The sequence below is a fragment of the Pristis pectinata genome, chromosome 3, assembly GCF_009764475.1.
Source record: "Pristis pectinata isolate sPriPec2 chromosome 3, sPriPec2.1.pri, whole genome shotgun sequence".
NCBI classification, from domain to species: domain Eukaryota; kingdom Metazoa; phylum Chordata; class Chondrichthyes; order Rhinopristiformes; family Pristidae; genus Pristis; species Pristis pectinata.
In genome coordinates this window covers 45,898,710-45,924,276 of record NC_067407.1, presented here as the reverse complement: position 1 = coordinate 45,924,276, position 25,567 = coordinate 45,898,710, and the positions used below count along the sequence as shown (strand labels likewise).

At 39.4% G+C, this 25,567-nt stretch overlaps 1 protein-coding gene across 2 annotated transcripts; it reads right to left on the bottom strand.

Annotated features, from left to right (window-relative positions):
* Positions 1-1,758: 1,758 nt before the first annotated feature.
* Positions 1,759-25,567, bottom strand: ivns1abpa (influenza virus NS1A binding protein a). Of its 2 annotated transcripts, XM_052011741.1 has the most exons (15): positions 25,402-25,567; positions 17,231-17,489; positions 16,113-16,251; positions 14,039-14,208; positions 13,382-13,457; positions 11,847-12,020; positions 11,499-11,624; positions 8,157-8,264; positions 7,273-7,393; positions 6,804-7,022; positions 4,893-5,014; positions 4,516-4,642; positions 4,303-4,434; positions 3,953-4,126; positions 1,759-2,928 (listed from the first exon to the last, which is right to left on the bottom strand). In XM_052011741.1, the coding sequence occupies exons 3-15, from the start codon at positions 16,221-16,223 to the stop codon at positions 2,669-2,671; spliced, it is 1,920 nt and encodes a 639-aa protein (XP_051867701.1). In that variant the 5' UTR covers positions 16,224-16,251; positions 17,231-17,489; positions 25,402-25,567; the 3' UTR covers positions 1,759-2,668. The 2 variants fall into 2 exon arrangements, with proteins under 2 accessions (XP_051867701.1, XP_051867702.1); XM_052011742.1 differs by lacking the exons at positions 17,231-17,489; positions 25,402-25,567 and adding an exon at positions 20,207-20,210.

Genomic DNA, 25,567 nt, shown 5'->3' with positions numbered 1-25,567 from the left:
TTGAACATTATTTCTAAAGGGTGGGTAAAAAAGGAATTAGAAGACAACAGTTAAAAACAAACCAGCATCAGTTGTTTGAGGGAAGTTTAAATTTAATACTTTCTTTCCCCTCTCAAGGAAAATGTTGACCAAGACAACAAGAACTGATTAACAGCTTTTTATTGTGAGATGTTACCATGTAAAATTACAACCATTAAGTATAATTCACTGGTTATGGGTAATTTGGGGCAAGTGGTAGAGGGGTGGCTATTCCAGTCTCATCCAGGGTTGGCCACTGTAAATTTCAGTTATTTTGTAGATGAGTGATAGGAGTTTAGGGAGAGTTGATGGGAATGTGGGGAGAATTAAATGGGATTGGTGTAATGGGGTACTGGGTGGTTGGCACAGTGGGGCAAAGGGCCTGTTTCCATGATGAAATGTCTAAGACAAGGGGATTAAAAAATACACTTAAATTTTCTTAGTCTGAACAGTTAATTAATAGCCCATGATTAAAAGTATTGTTATCCCATCCTTGCTTCTCAACTGCTGACTGAAGCAAAAACAAGGAAGGTATATTTAGTTGCTTGGTCTAGACATGCTTCCATTAATGCTGCTGTTTGTTCCATTAATTGTAATTTTGTGTTCTGCTGTACTTTTACAAATGTATTCTTCTATTGCAGGCCTAAGATGGTACTGTCATTAGCTCATTGTCTTTACTAAAGCAAGGAAAACAAATTTCAAAATAAAGAGTCCAAAGTGGCTATAGGAACATTCACTCATCTTAAACTAATTTAATGACTTGGATTTTTATTCAAACTTTCTAATATTTGTTTCTACCAAATATACTTTGAAATGTTGTACAGCCAGCACAAACTGAATAAGCTAAATTGCCAGGTTAAATAAAGGTTATACCAAAAACTCTGCAGATTAAAAGTGAAGCTGAATTTGTCACACTAAATGCTTGACATTTAGGAGTTCAACTTATTCCAATATGAGTTAACTGCAAGTTAGTTTGGTTCTGGAAACAGTATTTTTAAAAACTCTTGCCACATCCCCTCTCCTCCCCTGCTGCTCCAGACCATTATTCAGATTTCTCAATGGAAACACTAGAAAAGTTTGGGAATTTTATTTGCATCTTATGGCAATTGCTTCAAATGTTTAATCTTTTCAAAAAGACATTTGGTCAAGTGGTGGTCACAAATATTCTGTTTTAATACCTTTTCATCAACCAAAAGATGATTAGTTTAATTAACAAATTAAAGGATTTCTGCCCCAGCCAAAGCTGTCTTTTCCTCACCTATACATTTGGAGTCTCCTTGCCATGGCCTGGGCGTAATAGAATCAATCAACCAACCACCCCTACCCCTCCACAATGAAATTTTTGAACTGCAGTTAGTATTCTTCCATGCTTTGATAATCATTTCTTCTGGTTTTCCTTCTCCAGCTATTTCAGTAGTTTTAGTAGGGTAGATATTCATGTCATAATTAGTTCATAAACTTCCATGGTAGTACAAGTTGATCAGCTCATTTACTTGCTGATTCTCTGCACCAAGGAATCTGGGTACCATAATGAAACAAATAGAATTGGAGAAAACATGTTAGTCCTGGGAAATGTGGCCAGCTGATTTTGGGGCTGTGCCAGATATCCATTGCATAATTAATGAACCAAAGATTGCAGATTAATTGAATTACAAATACCCTTTGAAGTCCAGATCAGAGAAATCTTGTAACTAAAATTCTACTCTTCTAGTTTTAAAAAAAAAGACAAAACCCACGAAGTGAAGAGTTGAAATATTTAATTGCCTAAGTTATCTATTGTTTTAGGAATGTTAGCTACATAGCTTGTAACAATTGATTCTCACACAGGTGCTCCTCAATCCTTCACTATTCCATCCTAATACAAGTACACACTTAAACCCTCCAAGTTCAAGCATTTACAGAGTAGTACAATAAGTTATAGCAGAGGCAAACATTAAAAGCTCTTTCAAGGAGAATTGTGTATGTCCCACTCTGGCACTTCAAATTCTAATTGTAAGCTTTTAGTTTAATGCTTCCAAACAATGTTTTTCTTCTACTGTATATTTATCCAAGTATAAAAATTGTTTATAAAAAGTGATCAAAGCATCAAACCCAAAACAAAAAATGCTTTAATTGCAGACTGGTCAGCTTATCCATGACTTGTTTAAACTCAATGATGGATTTTAAAAGAAAAACTAGAAGGTAGGAAATATGATCCCGCCTTTCCATCCCTGTCACACCCCTTCCCCCTAATAATCCAAGATTACCATGTTATTTCTTCAAACCAGAGAACTTCATGATGAGACAATGTGCAAATGCTGCAAAACAAAATTCTGGGGAAGCTCCATTGAAAAAAAACTTTTCCTATTTTCCAAATTTTGAAATGAAAACCTCCTGCACACCAGGTTTGCATTTAAGCAAAATACCCACTAGGAATACACAAACATACCTACATCCGGGGACAAGTATTTACAGCTCAATTTAATTATAAGCAAACCCAAAAAGGTTTTGTTACCATAAAAATCCAGACTTCATGCTTCAAATTGTTCTAGAAACCTACACCTAACCATCAGTAATATCCAACAGTGTAAGTCTCTCCTCCCCACCACAACCCCTGCAAAAAAGTACAACACAAATCACTAAACTTAAGCTGCGAAGAAAATGCTAAGTTTTATAAACTGGGCGTATTTGTTTTGGTGCATGGACTCCATTCATTGGTTTCTGGATCATATGCTTCCAAGTTGTTCAGAAACTCATTGCCATCGAAGCCTCCCACAGCATAAAGGAGTCCATTCACTGCAGCAACTCCAGCATTACTCCTTGCTGATGTCATACTTCCCATCATCTTCCACTCATTTTTGGTAGGATCATACATCTCAACGCAACGGAGTGCACGGGTTCCATCAAAACCTCCAACAGCAAATATTTTTCCTGCAGAATAAGGGTTACATTACAAATGAAGTTAAGGGAGGAAAAAAAAGCCATCCCTGGCAAAGCAGAGGAACCAACTACAATGTGCTTTCAGCCCCAAGCGCAGGATGGTCATATTCTTACTCTGGACTTGAGTGCCAAGTCCAGCAGCAACACTCGAGGTCAGAAACACCCATTTCTGACTTCTAGCTTGTTCCCGACTTGCATGTTACATTATGTTCAGATGTGGAAGTTTGGAACAAGCTGGACCATACAGCACCAAGCTAGCAGTTCCTGATGAAACCATCAGCCGAACAGCAGCAGGATCCAGCCCATGAAATAAATTTCAAGCTGGAGAAAAGCCAGAGGACACACAAAAGGACAGCTCCAAACATCTCATATTCACACATGCATTCAGGGCCCAAACAGCAGCCTCCTGTGAAGTATTGTTCTATTAGTATTTCATTACTTTAGTTCAACTTTGATGCTGCACAAAAGCTCAATTGTTAGAAGAAATAGGAATAAGGTTATTAGCCTTATGTACCTACTGCAAACGTGGTAATGGTTGATTTTCTATGTCAATGCCACTTGTATTAACCCCACATTCTGCTATTCCCTTGATATCTAAAAGACCTATTTGTCTTGTATATACTCTTCAACTGAGACTCCACAGCCCCTTTTAGGTCGCACATTCTAACTATCTGGGTGAAGAAATATCTTCATATCTCAGGCCCAAGTGCTTGACCCCTTTATGAGACTGATCACTAGTTATAGATACCCCCAGCCAGAGAAACATTATTCCTGTCAAAAAGCACAAGAAATTCTTATGGTACAAGAAAGATTTTAACCATTATGTTCAAGCCTATTCTGCTTAAATCTCTCCTCAAACACAAACCCAGTGGTTGTCCATTGAGTAAAAGAGTACATAATTAATTGCTTCAGCATTTCTCCTTTGACGTCCCTAACCCTTCACTTTTAAAAAAAACAAAAAGTCTAGTGTTGATAAATTGATGAAATCCAAGTACCAAAATACATTGATTCTCACCATCATAGACAGCTACTCCTGCTCCACGGCGAGCCATGTTCATGGGTGAAACCAGAGTCCAAGTGTTGTTCTCAGGATTGTAACGTTCCACAGTGTTCAGGCAATTCCAAGATTCTGCACCTCCAACCACATACAGGTAACCATCCAGTTCACATACAGCAGCCTGATGTCTCCCTAATATTTCAAAGATGTTTGGGAATTAATGCTATAAAATAGTGCCAGGTGGTGAATGTAGGTATTTAGTATGGGAAGATTCTAACAACATACTAGTGAAGTCCCTGCATATTTAAAATTGTTTTGTGTGAAAGCACAGCCCAAGTTTGTTGCTGTAGTTTACAATTTATACATACGTGTATTCAGAGGAGCACAATTTGTCCAGATTTTTGAGACTGGATCAAAGGCATCACAGTTTTTTAATCCTTTCTGTCCATATGGATCTGAACCACCAACAATATACAGTTTTCCATTCAGTGAACATACACCTGTCGACCAACCAGAAGTCGGTTACTAAACAAAAATCAGAAAGTCAATTATTCCATTAACTCTGTGTCATGAACACCTACCTGCATTACAACGATTGGTACGAAGCTCAGGCACCGGAGTCCAATCATGTGTATTTGGATTATAAGTCTCACCGCAACAAAGTTCATCTGAGTGGCCATTGGATCCTCCAGTTACATACAATTGACCCTACAATACCAAAACACATTGCAGGTTTTAGGCCTTTAAGATTATTTTAGAAGATATTGGATAACCAGTCATTTATATTTATGGCTGAGATACTGTCAAGTGAACAGTGGGTAATGGTGAAAAGGTGGAAATGTGGACTTGGGGAGAGTTTGATCGGATATGATCTTATTGAAAGGTGGATCAAGCTAAAGGGGGCGAATGAATAACTCCTGGTCCTATTTGTTACCATCTTGGAAAGTTTATCACTTACCATTAGCACTGCCATCTGAAATCGTGCCCGTGGTGTCCTCATTGGAGCAATAAAGGTCCATCCATCTGTTGCAGGATCATAGCACTCTACTGTTCGCAAGCATTCCTCACGGTTATAGCCACCTAATAATCAGCCAAAATGTAAAAACTCGTTTTCATTGGCCTTTAGAGGCCAGAGATACAGAATTCTACACCACAGAACACAGCCTGAAAGTATACCTTTAGAACCGATAAAATTAAAACAGGGTAAATTACAGCTGGTTCCCTGCATGTCAAAAGAATAGCTCAAGTTGAGGTTAAGTGTTTTAAAGTTAAGTATCTGTACTAACGTTACTAAACAGTGAGACTATTGGCTCCTTAACTTTCCCTCCAGCACAAAAAAAGTAATAAGCAGTTGAAGTTGATAAGAAGCAATTTGAATTTACATATTAAAAGATATGTTGTTGAAGCAAAATACTTGTAACCCTTTAAAGAAATAAGCTATTGACATGCAAAGAACACTGTAATCATCTGCATTTCATCTGGAGTTACTGCATGCATTTATAATGGGATTATTGCTAGGGAAAGATGGGAAAGTTGGGTAGAATATTGGCATATTGAATTTAACCATGACAAGTGCAAGGTGATGGGGACTTTGGAAAGTCAAATAGGGCGAGGATGTACAGAAAATGGTAAGGAACTAAGGAATGATGAACAGAGTATTGCATTTTGGCAAATTAAACCAGGGCAGGACTTACACAGTAAATGGTAGGGCCCTGCAGAATGTTGTAGGTGCACAGTTCCCTGGAAGTGGCAACACAGATAGATAGGATGGTGAACAGCATATGGCATGCTTGGCTTCATTGGTCAGGTCATAGAACAAAAGTTGGGCTGTTATGTGGCAACTTTACAAAACATTGGTTAGACCACACTTGGAAAAGTGTGTGCTTTGCTTGATACACTAATAGGAAGGATGTGGTTGTGTTGGAGAGTGCAAAGAAGATTCACCAGGATTTTGCCTGGATTGGGGGACTTTAATTATGGAGAGAGATTGGATAGACTGGGCTTGTTTTCCCTGAAGCAAAGGAAAATGGATAATCTGAGAAAAGTGTATAAAATGAGGCCTAGATACAATAGATTGTCAGAACCTTCTTCCCACCCCACCCCCCCCATGATAGGGGTATATTTAAAAAAAGGTTTAAAGTGGGAGGAAGGAGTTTTAAAAGAGGGGATTTGAGGGGCAAGTTCTATTTCTCCCCATACAGAGCAGTTGATACCTCCACAAACCTAATCACCTAAGTATAACAACACCGACCACTTTGCACTACAATGCTTTCTGTTCTAATTGTGTTTCTCTTGTATAATTTTGCATAATTTATGCTTTTCTATGAATGTTGCATCTCTAATGCTATGTGTCCATGATGCTGCTGCAAGCAAGTTTTTCATTGCACCTGTGTATGTACATATGACAGTAAACTTTACCATGATCTGGAACATACTGCCAGAGGTGGGAATCAGATACAATTGCTGCATTTTAGAGCTATTTAGACAGGCACTTGAATAGCCAAGGCATGGAGGGATACAGACCCAATACAGGCAAATGGGATTCACGTACATGGGCACAGAGGTCAGCATGGATGTGGTGGCTGAAGCGCCCATTTCTGTGCTGTACAGCTTAAGACTCCTTTATTACATAACACCAAGAAACAAAAATTCCAAAAAAGTGGGCCAAGGCCAAGCTATTATAACGTGCTTCATTCAACCACCCATTTACAGTTATACAAAACCAAGGAGGAGGCACTGTACTAGATTTCCATCGTCTTCTGAGAAACCACCTACTTAAAAAAAAGTAGAAATGGTCTCTACTACCCCTAAGCTAATTTGCCCCTCCTTCAAAAAGCAGCAATTCCTTCTTGGTACTGTTCAGACTCACCAGCAACAATCAGCTTGCCATCAAGCTCTGCTGTTCCTAGACCAGAGCGAGCATACTGCATGGGAGACAGGAGTTTATCATCTTCAGCTTGAACCTCAAAACTTATGCTCTTGATCAGACATGGAGTGGTGGCAGGTGAACTGTGGGGACTGTTGCGGCCGTGAAGAAAGATGACACACAGCACACCATTGAGAACAGCCAAGCACAGATAAGTAGTGCCTAAAAAACAAAATAATGGTTAGTGAGCAAGTAGCAGTATTTGTATTAAAAATATGCGACTACTGAAGTCCTATTATTGTGATACAACAAACGTTACAACAGGTGGACAGGGAGGACGAATTCACCTTTTCTTCCCACAGCTTAAACTACAGCCCTCTCTAATGGCAATTATAGACAGAACAGTGGTTTCTGTTCACTAGTTGAATAAAAATTAGATTTCAAATCAAAATTACCGCAATTTTAAACTTACTTGATGTTTTCTCTGAGGCAATGACTTTCCACTCATGTTTGTTTGTTTGCACTTGAGTAGACATATTTCCAGAAGTGCTGCTGTATATCTGCCGGTGATTGCTCTCCCGCGGAGATTTCTTCTGCAAAATCAAATGAGTAGCTAGAAAACCTAGCTAGGCTGCACCTGTACTCAGCTACTACCTTCACCATATTCCTACTGATGCACAAGTTACTGCACCACACAAGAAATTTGACTATAGGCAAAATAGCTTCCAATTCACCTCCTCAAACCCATCTTTTGTGAACAGGTTACAAACTCTGCAAAACACCTTATCAATACATGTTAAATAGATGTTTTGTGCTAAAATGTCAGAAGAATCAGAATTAAACCCCTGGTCTCCAAGAGAGGGACAGACAAAGAGATGGGCAAACATGGGCCAGAAAATGCCAGCAGAGAGGTAACTAGCACAATGCATAGTTTATGCATTTTCAATCTACACTCAACCTCCAGAACACTAAATAACAAGATTAATAATGGTCTGCCAACACAAGGTCTGGTATCTCTCAAGGGAAAAAGAGAATTATCCCATAGTCCTAAAATTCCACAAGCAACATCAAGACTACCAACACCAGTCAGCACTCCACAGGTTACCTGCTGTCCAATTTACACAGTCATGGATGGATTTGAGGCCTAGCTGAGCAAACAATACTACTGGGAATCCTGGGGCACACCTGATTACATACACCTTTGTAGCAATTCATCTAAATTACTAAATCCCATATTTTGTTCCTTAATGTACACCCTACAAGTATTACTGCTAAAGTTCTGTGCTAGTCCAATTTGAGAATTGAATGTACCATCATGACATATAATGCCTATGTACACCCATTAATATTCAGTACCTGTACAAACTGAATGTGGTCATCATCAATGCCAAACACTTCAGCCTGTCCATCTAGTACGTTCCCATCAAGCAGTTTGTGATCAGCAGAGTAGTACAAGGTTTGAACCTGCAAAACAGCAATAAAACACCCATGTGGCTACAGTTTCCATAGCAACAAGTTAGGTTACGCAAGCTCCTGTTTATTTTTAGCCCCTCAGTGCTGGAAGCTTTCCTTTCTTGAAGTGGACTGCAGTTGTCTGATAGAAAATTAAGAGTCATTTGCAAGATGGTGGCCGTTCACTCTAAATAAAGGGGTGACTGGTCCTTTGTCCACTTGGTTGCTTTGGAAACCTGAGGCATAAGAAATCCACTCCAACAAAAATGAGGCAAGATGTTTTCTTTTGCCTTGTAGAGCTCTCACTGATGTTGCTAGGAAGAAATTTTGCAAGAAACAGGAAATTCAAGAAGTGCAGAAAAACAATAATATTAAGATCACTTCCTTGTGCATACAAAAAAATTGCTTTTGGGGGAAATGAACAAAATGTTCTTTGGACAATTATTCTTCTCCACCTTCCAGTATCCTAATTTATAGCTTAAAGCTACATGGCTGGTGATGTGCAGAGCTTAAATGAGAAAGACATTTCTTTCAAGCCTAAGACATCATTCACTGCCACTCTAATTTGTACAAAACCACAGCACGCGGAACAGTTAATTGAATCTCAGATCTACAAGTAGTCAGCCAAGTTATGCTGTAATGCAAAAAGAATATACTCATTTTGTCATTGACTAGAGATGCATCTTGAAATCTATGTCAGCTTAAAAACTCACAAAGAACAGGTCCTTGTAAAGAGGGGAACTGATTTTGTTCGCAACTAGGATGTGGAGAATGTTCACCTATGGTTAGGTCGTAATAGGGCAAGCAGCCAGAACTAAGGCAGCCATCATCAAATTGGTTCAAGTGCATTACATTTCCACATTATTATTTTGATGGCTTGTTTTACCTGGCTTGGGAAACTTGGAGAAAACTTCTGTCTTTCTCATTGCTGGGTGTTGCTGTGCTCGAAAACAGCAATGAATTGCCCCAGGGCTCAGTGTAGAGAGGCTGCCTGTGAAGAGCAAGTAGTGCAGCTGCTCAGTACCAAGACTGGGGGCTCAGGACTCATGGCGACTGAACTATTGTTGGGGACTGGTGTGGGACTACGTGTTGGCAGACCACTTGAATGTTACGGTCTCCCTCATCACCTCATGTGGCAAATGATGGATACTGCCATCTTCCCCTTGTTAACTGCACAGCTCTCCCCAGCCTGGAGATTCCTCAAATGGCAACAAGCTCATTGGCCAGCAACCTCATCACATCCAACAGGTGATGAAAGAGACTGCTGGATCCAGGCAGTGTTTCAACACAAGGAGCAATGTTCTGGCCAGAGGTATGGCAGAGCTACATGTCAGTGTCAAACAGCCACACCAGTTACATCAACATGCTCAACACCAGCCACCATAGACACCCTTTATACAGCAAAATGTAGGGAGATTCATTCCTGTGAGTGCTCCACTGGAAGGCAGGGATTTGCACCAGGTTTCCAGCATACAGCTTCTTGTCACAGCAGCAGGGTGGGAAAGGGTCTGTGCCTGGCTTGCAGCACTGCAGCAGGGAGATCCAAGGTTCCTGGCAGAGCAGTGTGCAGTCTGAGCAGATGTCAGTTCAAGTACAGGGCGGGGATAGTACATACCCAAGAAAATGTAATTATTCAGATTGGACAAGCGGGAGTGCTGTAACAAATCAGCATGCTGTGGGGTAATGCTAAGCAGGTATATGTACTGTTCTCTTCAATTAGTACATCAAAATCAGCATTAGAACACTACATCTTGCATATTAAACACACATAATATATTCACACTTTAGCCTGCAGTAGTACTGAAAATGCTAAAGTCTGAACTCCAGCTGAAACATTTAGCTTTCAGTATCTGGTGTAGCACCATTAAGCAGATTTCCTACCAGTTTTCCCCCTACCCAAGAACAAAAAAGTTTCTGTACAAATTATATCAGAGATTTGAATCAATTGGAACTAATCTTCCTGTTGAAAGCAAAATACTAAAGCAGAATATAATTATAGAACAGCAAGGGCAAGAAGGCCACCAATGTGAATCCATTTGGATCCAGGACTAAATCTGTAACAAGATACAGCCTACAAGTTAATCAAAACAAACTTTTGTTTTGAAGTTTAAACTTATTTCCATAATTAACATTCTCAAATCTTGGATTTACTAATGCCAAATTATGGTTTCAATCTGCAAAAGAACTTATGGAAGCATATTTGCTGCAAATAGCTCAAATCTGAACTGTGCTAGAAACTAGATTTGGAGGGTGGAGCAGTGACGTACCCTGCAAGAGCAACCAAACAAGTACAAAGAAAATGAAATGGAAGAATACATTGATATGATGAAATGAGATCAAGTAAGGTTTCAGGAAGCCCAAGAGGCATAGACACAATAGGCTATATGTCCATTTCTGTGCTGTAGAATTCTATTGAACTGATAATAGCCAACCAGATGTTTATATTACCCATACAAATAAACCCATGGAATTCCAACATTCTTCATTTGTTTTTGAAACTTCAGCTTTTGCAGCATCAAAATTGAGTAATTGCAATTAGATAATCAGTCTTGCAAGAGTAAAGTCAAAATTTAAGATCTCCACTTAGTTTAATATCTCCTTCCTCCGCCCCCTCCAAGAATGTTTAAAAATGAAACAATCATTTGCACCAAAATTTACCCCAACATATTAAGCAATTTTAGTCAGATTCCGCTAATGTCATAACACATTAATTTAAGTAACCTTATTAATCCTGCAAAGGAGCAAACACCATTAAATCAACTCTTGCCCAAAGCAAAATTCTGCAGACTTTAGGAAAGGCCGCTGCTTCTTTATGAGCCACTACCCTCGCAGTATCTTCCATTTTCTTCAGGCTTGAAGTATCCTAGTTTTGTTAGATTAAACCTAAGGAAATAAAAATCAATTGGGAGGGAGAGAAATTAGAATATTGTACTTACTCATACAGATTAGCTGTGGAAGAAAGCAATTAAACATAGAAAAAAAGTACCTTTTCTCCCTTTCTCTAAAGCTTTTCCTACACTGCAAAACAAAGTGCTTTTTAAAAAAAAATTATCATAAATAAGGTAGCAGAGAGCAGAAAAAAAAGACTAAACAATTATACTGCTCACCTTCACACCCCCACTTTCTCAGCTTAGGGGCACCTACAGCAAAATTTAAATTCTTTAGGATCAGCTTTTAAAAAAAAAATCACACTGTAATAGGTATAAGCCTCCATATAAACATAAATAGCACTTCTGCTATACTAACCTCTTCCATCAGATCTTCCAGCGTCTTTCCATTCTCCCAGACACTACGTTGCACCCAGTTGATTACCTTTGTGCAAACTTTACCATTGCTGGGCAAGCATACATTTTCTTCTAATATCACCTCCAACTGAGAAGAGATACATTAAATTAAACTGGTTTGTCAAGTTTTAAAGAAATGACATGAATACTGAATGCAGTTAATACAAGGTAAAAGTGAAAAAGAGGGAAAGAGGATTTTTGTTTTATATAAAAGCCAACATGAAGCAATTCAAATCATAAATCAATATCATGCTATGGCTTGAAAAATGAGCAAAAAAATAAGTTGATAAAATAACACATTAAGCTTCACCTTTAATCGTGGAAGTTTCAAAAATTCATCCTGTTCTGAAATTTCCAACAAGTTTTCTTGAATGCAACTGTCGATCTGACCCAACAACCGGGAATCTCCCATCTGACTGGCAAAGTTTCGATAAGAAATACAGTTCTGGACATCCATCCTGGATAATATGTAATCACCACAGACCTAAAAAAAAACAGCAGGAAAGGATGGCACTTTATTACAACAAGCCACTTGGTGAGTGTTTTTTTTTGGGGGGTGGGGGGGGGGTGGATAGTGGATAACACAGGGCAGGGAAAAGGGCAATGCTCCAGCATTACGAAAGAAAGACGACACTGAAATAAGTGTTCCATCTAAAGGCAGGTCTTGGGAATGGAACAGTACAATCCAAATTGCACATATCAGTATTCCTCAATTTATGGATTTGTCTTTATGTCACTGACTCTCGATTTCTCATGTCCTTGATTTAAGAATCTATTCTTAATTTAAAAAATAGCACACCGCTACACCACTGTCCATCTGCAGATAATAGAAATACACTAACAAAATACCCACCACGCATTTCACCAAACCTTTATGAATTTTCAGGTAACCAAACACTTTCTGGGAATAGATTCTCCTTCACCCAAGGTAAAGACCAACTGCAGCGAAGTTACACTATTACATGCACAATGCAATCAATACACACTAAGGTTTAACTTCTAAATTCTACTTACAATTTTGTTGTTCTCCCAAATACACAAATGCTGAGGATAGAAACAGTGAAACATGGCTTGGATTGTCCTGGAACCAGCCCAGACATTCCAATTACACAAGCTGAACAGATCCCAATGAGGCAAGGTAGACTCTGTACTCTGATTGGCCTTCAGCCAACATATCTCAAGGCTCTGCAACATATCTCAAGAACAGCTTGCTGGCTGTCAAAGGTGTATTGGTTTAATTTCTGATAGCCAGGGACATTTAAAGACTATTCTAATAGATTTAAGTAATTTAAAAGAAAAGTGATAAAAAAAAACAAAAAAAAGCTCCACGGTTCCTCCAACCTGGCAACCCTTTCAAATTAATTGGAAGGAGTCCCTGCTTATATGCATCTCCAGACTCCTTTCTTTGCCAAGTCACTGCTCTGCCAATGGACTCAAATAGCAAGTCCTTCAGCTAATATTATTGAATTAATTTAGCAAATGCAATTCCAGCCCACATTAACCGATGTTAAGAATCAAAAAACATGATTAGAACTAAACTTATCTTCAAAATAAATAAAATGTTAATAAAATGAAGCTGGCAAGTAGAATGCTCATCTACTTCATAATATATATTCGAGGTGACCAGCAAGACTGATCAACTCCCAGGTGCTAAATCAACCTAGAATTTGTTTATACACTCATAATCAACAGCTGATGGGCAAAGTTGACCAAGTCCAACTATGAAACTATAGAAGTGATTGGTTTTTGGATTCAAAACCAAAGTCTGAGCTAGATAATCCCACTGCCAAAACATGAATTATTTTGCCCAAAATCCAGCATCTCAGATCAGCCACTGAAACACACCTGTCTCACTCGGTCCATCTTCAATTTTTTGGCAGCCGAATACACATCTTTTACAAGTTCTTTGTCTGCTTTTAACCTGCAAAATAAACAAAATAACTTTCCATTTCAGAATTGAAAGTCAAAGTCTGCTGAAGTCCCTGAACACCAGCTCAAACTCAAAAATGGCAATACATTGACTAATGAAACAAGTCTATTCAGGGGTTAATATATTACAAATCAACGATTGCCTAGAATTTAAACACTCACAATCAACAGGAGACCAAGTCCAATTCCCTTTTTGGAATTTTCTCATCACATAATGAGGCAATTGTTCACTGCTTCCATCAACCCAAACATGATCTGCACAACTCATTCCCACGAAGTTGTAAAACCAAAAATTAAGTTAAGCGCCAAAGAGTACAAAAAGTCTCACTCAGGTAACTACTTATGCTGCCTAACATTCAATCTCAAGAGTCTATCATGGGGGGAAAACATTGCAAGGTTTGGAAACCCTTGGCAGCAAAGTAAAATAAAGCAGAATGTTGCAAAGATAGCAAGGTGTACAATAAACGTTAGGATTAAGGGTTGTTTCCAAGTTCTACTGCTTTAAGAATTCTCAGTTTGCAACTTTGAAATAAATACAATTAAAATTAACTAATTTTACATGGACATACTTACTGTGCAGTGTACGCATAATTCATTAACACTTCAACTGCAGCTGGGTTGAGGTCATCAAATTTCACGTGAGAAAATCCATGGGGATCACTATCATTGTTGAAAATTTCAAACAAATAGGGGCTGCAGCAAGCAAGGACAGCTCTGTGAGCCAGCATCTCATGTCCACAGACCTAAAATTAGAATCACTTGCATTAACTTAAATTTCTGCTCTAATTAATATTTTAAGATATGGGAATAATTTATATTGAAAAAGTTGTAACCTTGGCAAGAGATTACAAGTTTAATATTTACTAATTCATGCAGACATGATCCTTAATATGCTGTCATAAGGAATACAAATACCCTCCAGATAGGAGCAAATTTAGTACAGACAATGCAATTGCTGACAAGACAGGAACTAGCCATACTGCTAAATAAAAAGCTGTTTGGGTTCAAACACAATGTCACTTAAGGTACTAAAGATTATGAACTGCAGCTATTACTAAAGCCAGGCCTGGGGCAATGGGAGCTTTTTCTTAAACTTGTGTTTAAATTCACTTTTAAATTAGAAAGGAATTTGGCACATCAGAATGGTGCACTTTTGGACTGCAGTCAGTTTTTGTTTTACCCCCCCAACTAAAGAGGGAAGAAAAGGGTGTAGAGAGAATGAAGTCAATATCCACAAACCCAAGGCCTCTGGAGACTAGTGCACATTCATTGTCTGGCACATGAAGTTAAATTGCTCATTATGGGCAACTTTATATGCTGCTTTTGAATATGTGCATTGGTTTGCAGACCTCCAAACAATTTACCAATGAATCCATTTTGGATGAAGAGTGGCATGAGAGAAAAGTTGGAGCTGAGGAATGCAATTACACTGGGGGGAGTGCAGAGGAGCTTCTCCAAAATACTGCCTACATTGTATGACTTTTGAGATTGAGTAGGCTGGTCTGGCTTTCTCCTGGAGCACGAGGAGAAGGGGTGATATGAAAGTAGTACACAAACATGAGTGGCAAAAGGGTCAGTAAGGTGGGCCAGAAAGCCCATTTCTATGCCATAGAATTATGATTTGCTAATCCAGGCAGCCAAGTCCAGATTTAAAGCAGTCACCTTCACTGACTTCAAAAGATATTGTCAATCAATATCCCAACAAAGATAGTTTGTGCTACCCAATACAACAGCAAGGGACTGATGTCCAGCTAATAGCTAGTGACATTCAACTATGTACTTGCACCCATCAGCTTCAGGTTTTTCCTCCCACCAGCAGAGAATGCAGTCTCCAGCTGCATCCTTGCAGGTGTAGACAAGTATTCAAAGCAAAGGATCTGCCAACTTAAAGGCAGGCAAAAATTGAAACTAAAAGGAGTTTGACCAGTCAGCCTGGTATCCATTTTCAACTTTTTACAATTGGATGATAATGAAGTGGAAATGGAACTGTCTAAAGACATCATATAGGATGAGGGCACTTGATGAAGTTACACAAGTCTTACTTAATATTGATAGCTACAATGTGAAAGCCAATTATTTTCTGGGTGAGGTATTTAACCAAGTAATAAAACAGACAGGATGTAACGAGTATGGTTCCATAAAGATCTGATGGGGCAGAAAATGCTAGGGGTAGCCCCACTTGGAAGTTATAAATGAGTATCATTTTACATGGATAGAGGTAGTGGGAAGGAAATTGCTGTGTCTCCATGCTGAACTTAATTTCCCTTACCCCCCCCCCTACCAGAGCATCAGCAACTTGACAACCATCACACAAATCCCACTTCTGGTTAACCTCAGGCAGCAAAATCCAGGTCTACTAGCATTCTGGAATTCGACTGTCCAGCAGAACAAACTAATATATTTCCCCAGTTATGAGAATGAATCTGCAAACTGGATATTGTGCAAAAGCAAGCCCATTCTTTGCAATTAGGATGGAACAGCTCTGAAGGAACAGGGCAAGCATATAATAGTTACCTTTAAATTTCAAGGATTGAAGTGTCAGGGGTATAAAGTGTAAACTAAACTATCATCTTTTGTTATTTAATATGTAGTATGTTTATTTAAAAACTCATTATTCATTGTTGTTCACTCAGTATTTTATGAATACCTGGAGTCTCACATCACAGAACTGTCCACTTTTTCGCAGAGCATTGAGTTTGGCCACAGATGATTCAATGAAATTTTCATCTTCAAAAACTAAATACCCATTAGGGATCATTTTTTCTTTTCTTTGTGGGCAGGGAAACCTGTTAAAACAAAAGATTTGACTAATTTCCACCCCCTCCAAGTTTATGGAACATTCAGTACAAGTTAAAGCTTCTGACCATTGCAAATGTGGCAAGTCAAAGTGGTGCATGGAAATACATGTCTAGGTATTCATAACCAAAGCTTCAATACATTATGTTGATGCAAAGAAATAAATCAGTCACACTGAAAGGAAATACCATGTAGGACATTTCTATCATGGAACAAATGCTTTATTTCAAGAAGTTGAAAGACTGGTAATTTCCATATTTTTTATTATATACACAACAGGAGCAAGGGAGGGGTGAAGCAGGCACTGTACAGAGAAAAACCATTTCAAACTTTAAGATGCACAATAGGAAAGCCTACTTCTTCCCCCCCCCACCACCCCCAGAGTGGAGACAGTACTCTGGATACTCGAATTGCTCAGTGTTTTAAGCAAATCATCTGTTAATACAAGCATGTTACATACTGTACTAAAACCTGCAAGCTAAATTTGAACATTCCTACATTGCATCTGGTGTTCTCATTAGTAACCCATTACCAGTGCCAATGACATGTAATTTATTGAACTATGATGGTGCAATATTTGTAATATTCATAATGGCAGGAAATATTGGTACTCAGGTTAGCATGAAGGAAAAGCAATTGATGGTCTACTTTTAGAACTACAACAGAACTTCCAATTCTGGAAGATGCCATCTACCAAATAGAACACTAAAGTTTATTTAACTGTACTTTGAATAAACTTTGCTATATGCACCAAGTTCTTGCATATAAAAATCTTACAGTATACACTAACACTTTGAAGGATAGGATACTATGAAAGAAACCAGAGATGAAACTAATGAAATTATCTCCTAAACTAGGAGAAAGTCACTTCTTTGCACTATGAATCAATTTTAAGTGAACATTTTAATCATTGATTGTTCTCCCACTCATTCTAGGGATACACAAGCATTCATAAACATTGAGACTTACTTAATACTGCTGTTTCTGAAAATATTGAATAGATTTCAAAAAGTGAAGGCACTTAAGTTCAGGAACTCTGGATCCAGCTCTAAGAGAATTCTGAAAAGCAACTGATGTAACAATGTGTAGGCAGGTAATGACGAATCCAGTAAAGGCAAGCCTCAAATGGTGCTGACTAAAATTAGGCCTGCAGCCGGTGAAAGGGAGTCCCAAAAGTACACCAAGGCTATAGATACACGTTTCTATTGTGATGGTCTTGCATATTATCCTAGAGAAAACAAAAAGACTGTATTAATGGACTATTTATATGCCAGGTTCTATCCATCCTCACCACACTTCCAGAATCTCTGGAATTCTACATGAAAATTACTTTTTAAAACTCTTGTACCATCCAGTTGAGCCTTTGATCTTTGCAAATGACAAAGAAAAACTGCTCTAACATTTTAAAAATCCCATGCTGACAGTTTCTGGTGATGTGCATTGTGCCCCATGTTACCAAGGCAGTACAGGGACATGAGAAACTGCAGGTGCTGGAATCTGGAGCAACACAAGATGCTGTAGGAACTCAGTGGGTCAGACAGCATCTACAGGGGAAAATGTCAACTGTCCATTTTCTTCCATAGATGCTGCCTAACCAGAGTTCCTCCAGCATTTCATGTCTTACTCCAGCTGCAGACCTGGGTGGCTTTGTGGTGATGTGGGGCATGAGAGGTATCAATCTACTTCCAATTTAACTTACAGCAGATGAGATAACATTAGGAAGCATTAGAACTAATACTCAGCAGGCCTTGAAGAGAATTTCATGACCACCACAAACTTGTATTCAGGCTCTCTCCATAAAGGACTCATCTGGAGAAGTACATTTAGGTTTGTGCTGTACTTGCATTTAAGGCTACAGACAAGTCCTCATCAGGTTGAGAAGGAACACAAATGTTTAACAGTAAATTAGAACTCAATTACTGTAAGGGAGAGAATACACTCAAAACACTAACTTCAGTTTTAATACATTTGTTATTTTGACAGAAATGAAAGCAAGTAACTGAAAGTTCTATTTATATCTTGCAACATCACATTTGCAGAATATGGAACTACTGGGTTGTGCACTGTACCCCTCACCAAAACAATTTCTTCAGTTGGAGTCAAGATACCAACATTTGAACGTATTAAGTGTGACTAGATCAGCTACACATGACCGGAAGTCTGGTAATGGGCTCTGCAAAAAATCTCAACTGGTAATCTGAAGAGTCCATGGCTCAAAGGGGAACTACTGCAATCGTGAAAAATTCTGAAATTACATACAACTTCTCTCCAATTCATCTTTTAGGCAGTATTTTACAGAGGCAGTTGCATTCAAAGCAAAAAACAAATCAAATAACACAATCAAAAAAAGCAGAGATATTATCTGTATGACCCTGGCCAATACTTTTCTCAAATCAAATGAGTAGATCAATATCACAGCGTGGGAGTTTGCTTGGGTCATTGCATTTCTAACACCTACCTGTTCAAAAACACCAACTGTAAAGAGCTCCTGAACAATCAAATTTCATAGGTGCCATTAATTGCAAAGTAATATTGCAACAAGCCACCCTTCTGCAAGATTTTTTCCACAAGCAAATTTTAATTTTCTTTGCAAATCCTCAAAACTTGTTTGGTGCCTTATCTTGGTTACTTGTTTAAAATACAAAGTACTACCTTACCCAAGCGATAACACAGGTGACAAACAATTATGTCTTAAAGCAGAGAAAGGCCATCTGGCCCACCATCTATGCTGATCAACATATCCACCTATACTAATACCATATCCCTGTACCAAGTCCCATTATCACCACACCTTGCTCATTCAAGTACCTGTCTGGATGCCTCAGGTATTGTTCCTGTCTCTACCACCTCTGACAGCTCATTCCAGATACAAACTGCTGTGCCAAAATTTACACTTTACTCCCTTTTAACACTCCTCCCCTTCACCTTAAATCTACATGTAGTTTTTGATGCCCCTACCATGGAAAACAGACTGGCTATCCATGCCTTAATCTGTCATGTCACCTCTCACTCCTTTGTTCCAGGGGGAAAGAACACAGACCCAGCCAATTCAATCTGCTTCTAACTCAGCCCTCCAATCCAAGCAACACTTCTGATTTAAGCTAGAGGGGGTTAAGAAAATGTTCACATCTTTCCTGTAGTTTGACAGCCAAAACCAGACAATACAATATTGCTGGTGCAACGCAACTACCCATTATCTACACTTCTATGGATACTTGTGAAAGAAAAATAATGCAATTTTTGATTCATAACTGATTAGTAAAGACAATGTGTAATCTATAGGAAGGCCCACCTCAGAGGAAAACTTCATTGGCCAAAACAAGTCCAAGAACAGGCTTAAGTAACCAATATCAATATCCATTTAGTTGCAAAGGAATCACAGTATTCAGTTATAAACCCATGCATCACTGCAACATTTAGTTTAATTGGTGTGAATGTTTTTTTATGAAGTGTGTTCTCCAAGTCATAACCTCACTTTGAAGCTTCCAGCTTAAAGTCCTCAATACCCTGCAAAATCAAATCAGTCTGCAGAGCAGGTGCAAGCAGAAAATATATTCATACCTTGCTTGCCAATTGCTCAGTAAGGGGGTTTAATTTACACTAAAAGGAGTGAAACAACTGTTGGCCTGAACACACCCCCCATTATGAATCTACTTAGAGAGAGCCAAAAGAATTATTTACAATAGTTGAGCACCAGATACAAAGTTAAAAAGCCTGCAAGGCACAAGTTCATTAATACATAAAGCAAAAAAAGATGCATCATAGCTCAAGCCCATTCCAGCTTTGAAGTGCTCCATGTTTGTTAATACATGATTTATGTAGAAATGAAACAAGTCTTTCTCCCCCCCCCCACCTTTCAGCACTTGTTAATAAACAAAAATTCATTGCACAAAAGGCAGTTAATTTAATCTGACCTAGGAGATTAAATAATTTGTAAACAAGCACTTAATACTGCCTGCTCATCAGCAGGTTAAATATACAAGCCACTACTTCACTAAAGCAACCCACTTTCAGACAATTCAGTGCCTTCAGGGTTACTAGGTTACTATTTTCACTTGACCATTCAAAAAAGAAACTGGAAGGGGGGGGGGGGGGGAAGGAGGAGAGGAGAAGAGAGAGGGTGGTCACTTAATTCATAACAAGATGAACATGACCCAATACTAAAGCAGCAGCATTTCATTTTAAACTTTACAACAATCAGCCTTGTGTTGAAGGCCCACAATGACAAAACCAAGGCTAAAGGCAAAAACTAGGATCCTCGAGCCATCTACTAAATCTTTATTGACTGGTTCACTGAAATATACAAGGCAATGGGACTTGTACTAAACACCCGCAAAAAAGTTAAAGCATTCCACACTGCCACTCTGAATGATGAAACATCCACAGAATCATGAATCACATCCCAAATTGTAAGAGCCACCTCTCAAAGACAATGACATTCATCATCATCTTCAATGTACAAAAAGTCAACCTTTCACCAGGAGGGAACATGGAAGAATAAGACCCCAAATCTTGCATTAAAAACCATGGTCTGTCATGGTGCACGATCTCAGCATTCCCAAGCATCCATAAGACAGCAAAAAGCAGTACATTCAATGCCATTTTGTACTAAAAAACATCCAAACCCAGAGGCATGCTGATTCACTAAAACCTCAACATCCTTTCTCAGGTTAACTCCCCCACAACACATGCCCTAATTCACTCAGCTGGCTCTTATACACTGGTCCATTATCAGACTTCCAACAGAAACTGTACTCCAAACTCCATTACAGATAGTAACTAGAGGGACAACAGAACATTGAATGCTCCCAAATCCTCCTTGGGGAGCAAAAAAAAGTACAATGCCTCCAGGGTGGCAAGGTTCAGTTAGTGTTGCTGCCTCAGCTCCAGAGCTTTGAATTTGATCCTGATCTCTGCCACTGCTTGTGGCTTTCACATGTTCTTCCTGAGGCCAAATGGGTTTCCACCAAGCACTCTAGTATCCTCCCACATCCTGAAGACCTACTAGTAGGCTAACTGACTAATAGAATCACCCTGCATCTTTGCTGGAAAAGGAAGTAGATCCAATTCAACTACCTAAGAAGTTCATTGCTGTATTTGAATTACATGACCTTAATTTGTACCAAGTAATTTGAAGGGCATATTTAAAAACCACTCAGGTCTATATGCATGACATATTGAGTGGTAACAGCAATGATATAATTTGCAGTCAGCATAATTTGAATATCTGCATCATTCTTGATTCTGATTTCCTGTCTAATACAATTAAATATGCAAGGGCAACAAGTACATTCTTGCTTCTGTTTAAATTTAAACATGCACATTACATGTACTCTTGAATAGAATGAAGCAGCTATCACCACTGGGCACAAGGATGGTGGTGATTGGAGGGGGGGGAGAAAAGGGGGAAGATAGGATGGGGAAGAGAATTAGTTGGTGGAAGGGTGGCACCAAAATTGTAACTAGTTTAGCAATTATCCCAATTACTTGTTTTTTCCCCCCAAGAAAGGGGTCATTTACATATGGATAGTACAGTAACATTAAGAAAATATATTTGCCATTCTATAAAAAAGCAATTCAAAGGGAACCTAACAGTGGAGGATAAAAATAAATTTGGGGTGAAAGGATAAGTAACAAATGAAAATTTAAAACTTTAGTAAATACATACACTAGTAAATGCTAGTTTTCTAAGCCTTTTAACATAATTTTGAATCCAACTCCATTCAGGATCCTTAACAGCCTCTCCAAGTAGCAAGTCAGTTGCACTCATTCTGTTCTAGTGTATGCATTGTGTTCACCATGTTGTTTCCTTGACAGTGAAGAACAACATCTCCATGCATACTGCCTTCACAGATGCAATTCACAAATTTTCAGACCATAATTTTCAGAAAAGAGAAACTACAGCAAATAGAGAAGAGAAATTGAGAACTGTTAGGATCATGCAGTACTGAAGCCAGCATTACTCTTTCAATTCCTAACATTGTTGCCATAAATGCACCCTGAAGACCAAAGACAACAAGCAATTCTGGGAACATGTTGGGGTGGGGTGATTGGTTAAAAATCCAACTCCATTCAGGATCCTTAACAGCCTCTCCAAGTAGCAAGTCAGTTGCACTCATTCTGTTCTAGTGTATGCATTGTGTTCACCATGTTGTTTCCTTGACAGTGAAGAAACCAAACAGAATGGGCAATCACTTTGCAAACCATTAGCACTCAGTCCACATGAGTGACACCCCCCCCCCCACCTTAAAGTTGCCTGCCACTTTAATTCTCCATTCCACTCTAACCTGTCACTTCCTACAGTTACAAAAACAATGCAAGCCAAGGAACAACACCTCTCATCTGGGCACATTGCAGTCTTCTGGATTCAGTATCTATATTCTACAATATCAGGTAACTCACACTTGAATTGGCCATTTCTGCCCTTTCATCATTTTGACTCTGTATTCACCCATTCTACTAGTATAGCTTGGCCTGACCATATCCTAGACCTATTACTAAAAATACAATCAGACAAACAGCACAACTGCCCCCCCCCCCCCCCACTTAACCCATTTGGTCTTGCCTCAGCAGCATTCCTTTTGTTTCTACCCATCCAATCCTCCACTCTGCTACAAGTTAATTCCTCCCACCCCCTTCCTGGTTTTGACAATGGGTATTTGAATCGAAATGTTAACCATTTCTTCCACACATGCTGTCTAACTGCTCAAAGTTTCCAGCATTTCATTTACTGGTTAGAAAGACTTGTTCCTGCACAAATTCCCAATGTTTGTTAATTAACAAGCAAAAATATTGTCATCATCTTGAAAAGAAATGCACAAGGTAGATTCTGTTTACATCTCATTAATAAAGGTCAGACATTGCTATTTTGTTCAATTAACTTCACTGTTCCTCCTTCTATTTAGAAAAACTAGGAATGGTCAAGTTGTTAAATTCTTGTATAAAATGGGAATGTTGGAAGCATAAAGACTTACATACCATGCAAGAAAAAGTACAATACTTAACAAGTCAGGCAATATGTGGATAGAGTCACTGAGAAACACAGGATAGAGACAGGATCTTTGGCCCCTCAAGTCCATGCTGACCATCTACAACCCATTTACACCAAGCTTGCATTAATCCTTCAGAACACTATTGGTTTGTTGTTTTCTCAGAAGTGAATTGCTCTCTACACAGAAGTTGCCTGACCCGATGAATACTTCCAGCATCTGCAATACTAAGGAAGGCTATGAAGTTGAATCTCAGCCAAATACACTTCAAAAACATAACTGGTTACAACATTAAGCATAAACAAAACCAAAACTCCACTAACCCTTTCCAATTTAAAATACTAAACTGTTTAAATTGTTCTTCAAATATTCTACATTTCCTCTCAAATTTATTCCTTAAAGTAAAAAAACTTTTGCACAAAAAGATGTTTGTTACAGTTGTACCACGCACGACCCCGGCAGGCAAAATTGGATTGGATATGGAACTCAAACACTAAACAAACATTTCAGTATAATTTGTATTTGAAAAGCAATCTCTGCGCAGATTTTTTTGAAAATAACTAGAACTTAAAGTGCAATCTGTAAAACCAAATGTTTGTCTCTAATCTAATCGATCGAAATAGTAACAATCAAGTTATATGCACATTGAATCAACAAATATCGCTATACCCTTATTTTCAACAAAGTATGCATCAGCGTGATCAGAAGCAAACTTTGGAAATCAGTACTGGGCGGCGATCTGTAATATATACTCACCGGACAGTAGGTGATGCTCACTACCCAAAATTTATTTGGTGTAGCGCAGCTTCTAGAATTCACCAAAATGCAATTGATGCTGCACGAATTTACAAACGTCTCAATCCGTAGTCCAGAATTCAAAGATGTTTCAAGGAATGAATATTTTGTTGTAATTAATACATTTACCGCATTGAAAAATTGGCGAAAAATTACGTAGACTGGTAATTTAGTTGCTCGTCTGCAAGACTAAACATTTCCTTACGCAAATAAATTGGATACAATACGGGATAAACACATCCTACTCCAGATAACTCTTACCGGTTTGACATATTTCTCACATGTCCGCAAGTACTTCAATCACATGCCCCCCACCCGAAACAAAAATTACAATAGATTCCCTCCAGATCCACAACCCCAACCCAAGGATCTTGCTTTGTTCTTCCTACGCCCCTACCCCAACCGTGGCCGCAGATCTTACACTCGTAACCACACAATGTATTTGATGAATTCCGCCTGTTCCCCACAGTAGCGTCTACACTACCCACCAGCACCCCCTCCCAAAAATAAAACAGAAAATAAACCCGTGCACTACAGCTCCTCCAATCGTAACCACAGATTGGCGGCCTCCGCTTCCTTCCACCCACATGCCATTAAACAATTCACCGGGCTCAGCCTCAACCCGTCCCACCGCCACCTAATGCAAAGATTAGCCGCGCTCCCCCGCCCTCCAGCGAGCTATACGTCCGGTCATGATTCTTTTGTGACTCCCCTCCCCCACGAAACACCACGAATCCTGCATCGCAAGCTCCGCAGTTCCCCCTCCCGCCCCTTCTCCGCTACGCGAGAGGAATGGTAGCAGAACCGAACGATACCATCGCCCAGCCTGAAATCACACCGGAGATGGGCAGGAGAATTGGGGGGGGGGGGGGGGTGATGGAAGAGACCCGCTTCCATGTACAGCCCACCAACCCTCGTTGCCCAGGAGAAAGACGGGGCAGTGGAGCAAGCCAGAGGGCAAAAGGAATAAAACGGGTTATGTGGCTGTACCCCGCAGGCTGGCCGGGCTCCGATGCTCCCGCCGCCCACGCCCTCCCGCCCCCCGGGACCGCGCCGCGACTGTTGGCGTTTAAAATACAAAGTTAATTCGTCAAGCACCCGGCTCAACCAAACTTGGCTGCTCGGAACACGAGCCCACTCACCCACACCTTCTCCCCCTCCCCCGATTGGCTTGCCGCCTCGCTCACAATGACCACTCGCCCTGTCAATCACCGTCGCCATGCAGCAGCGCAACCGCAAAGTTAGGTTGTCATTGGCACGGGGGTTCCTCATGCTTCAACAAAAGGGAAGCAAAAGTACGAAGACCTTCGGCGCAGGCCACATGATTAAATCCACCAGCTTTCGGATAAAACATACCTTTCTAGGGATAAAACGGACGATATGAATCATATTTGATGAAGTAAATGTTCTATCCTCTGCTGAGCGCCCTCACCGCAGTAAATTACCGAGAGGACAGGAGACAACCAGCAACTTCCAACGCACCGCTGCAAATGCTGACTCCTCGCGCCCAGATAAATAGTGA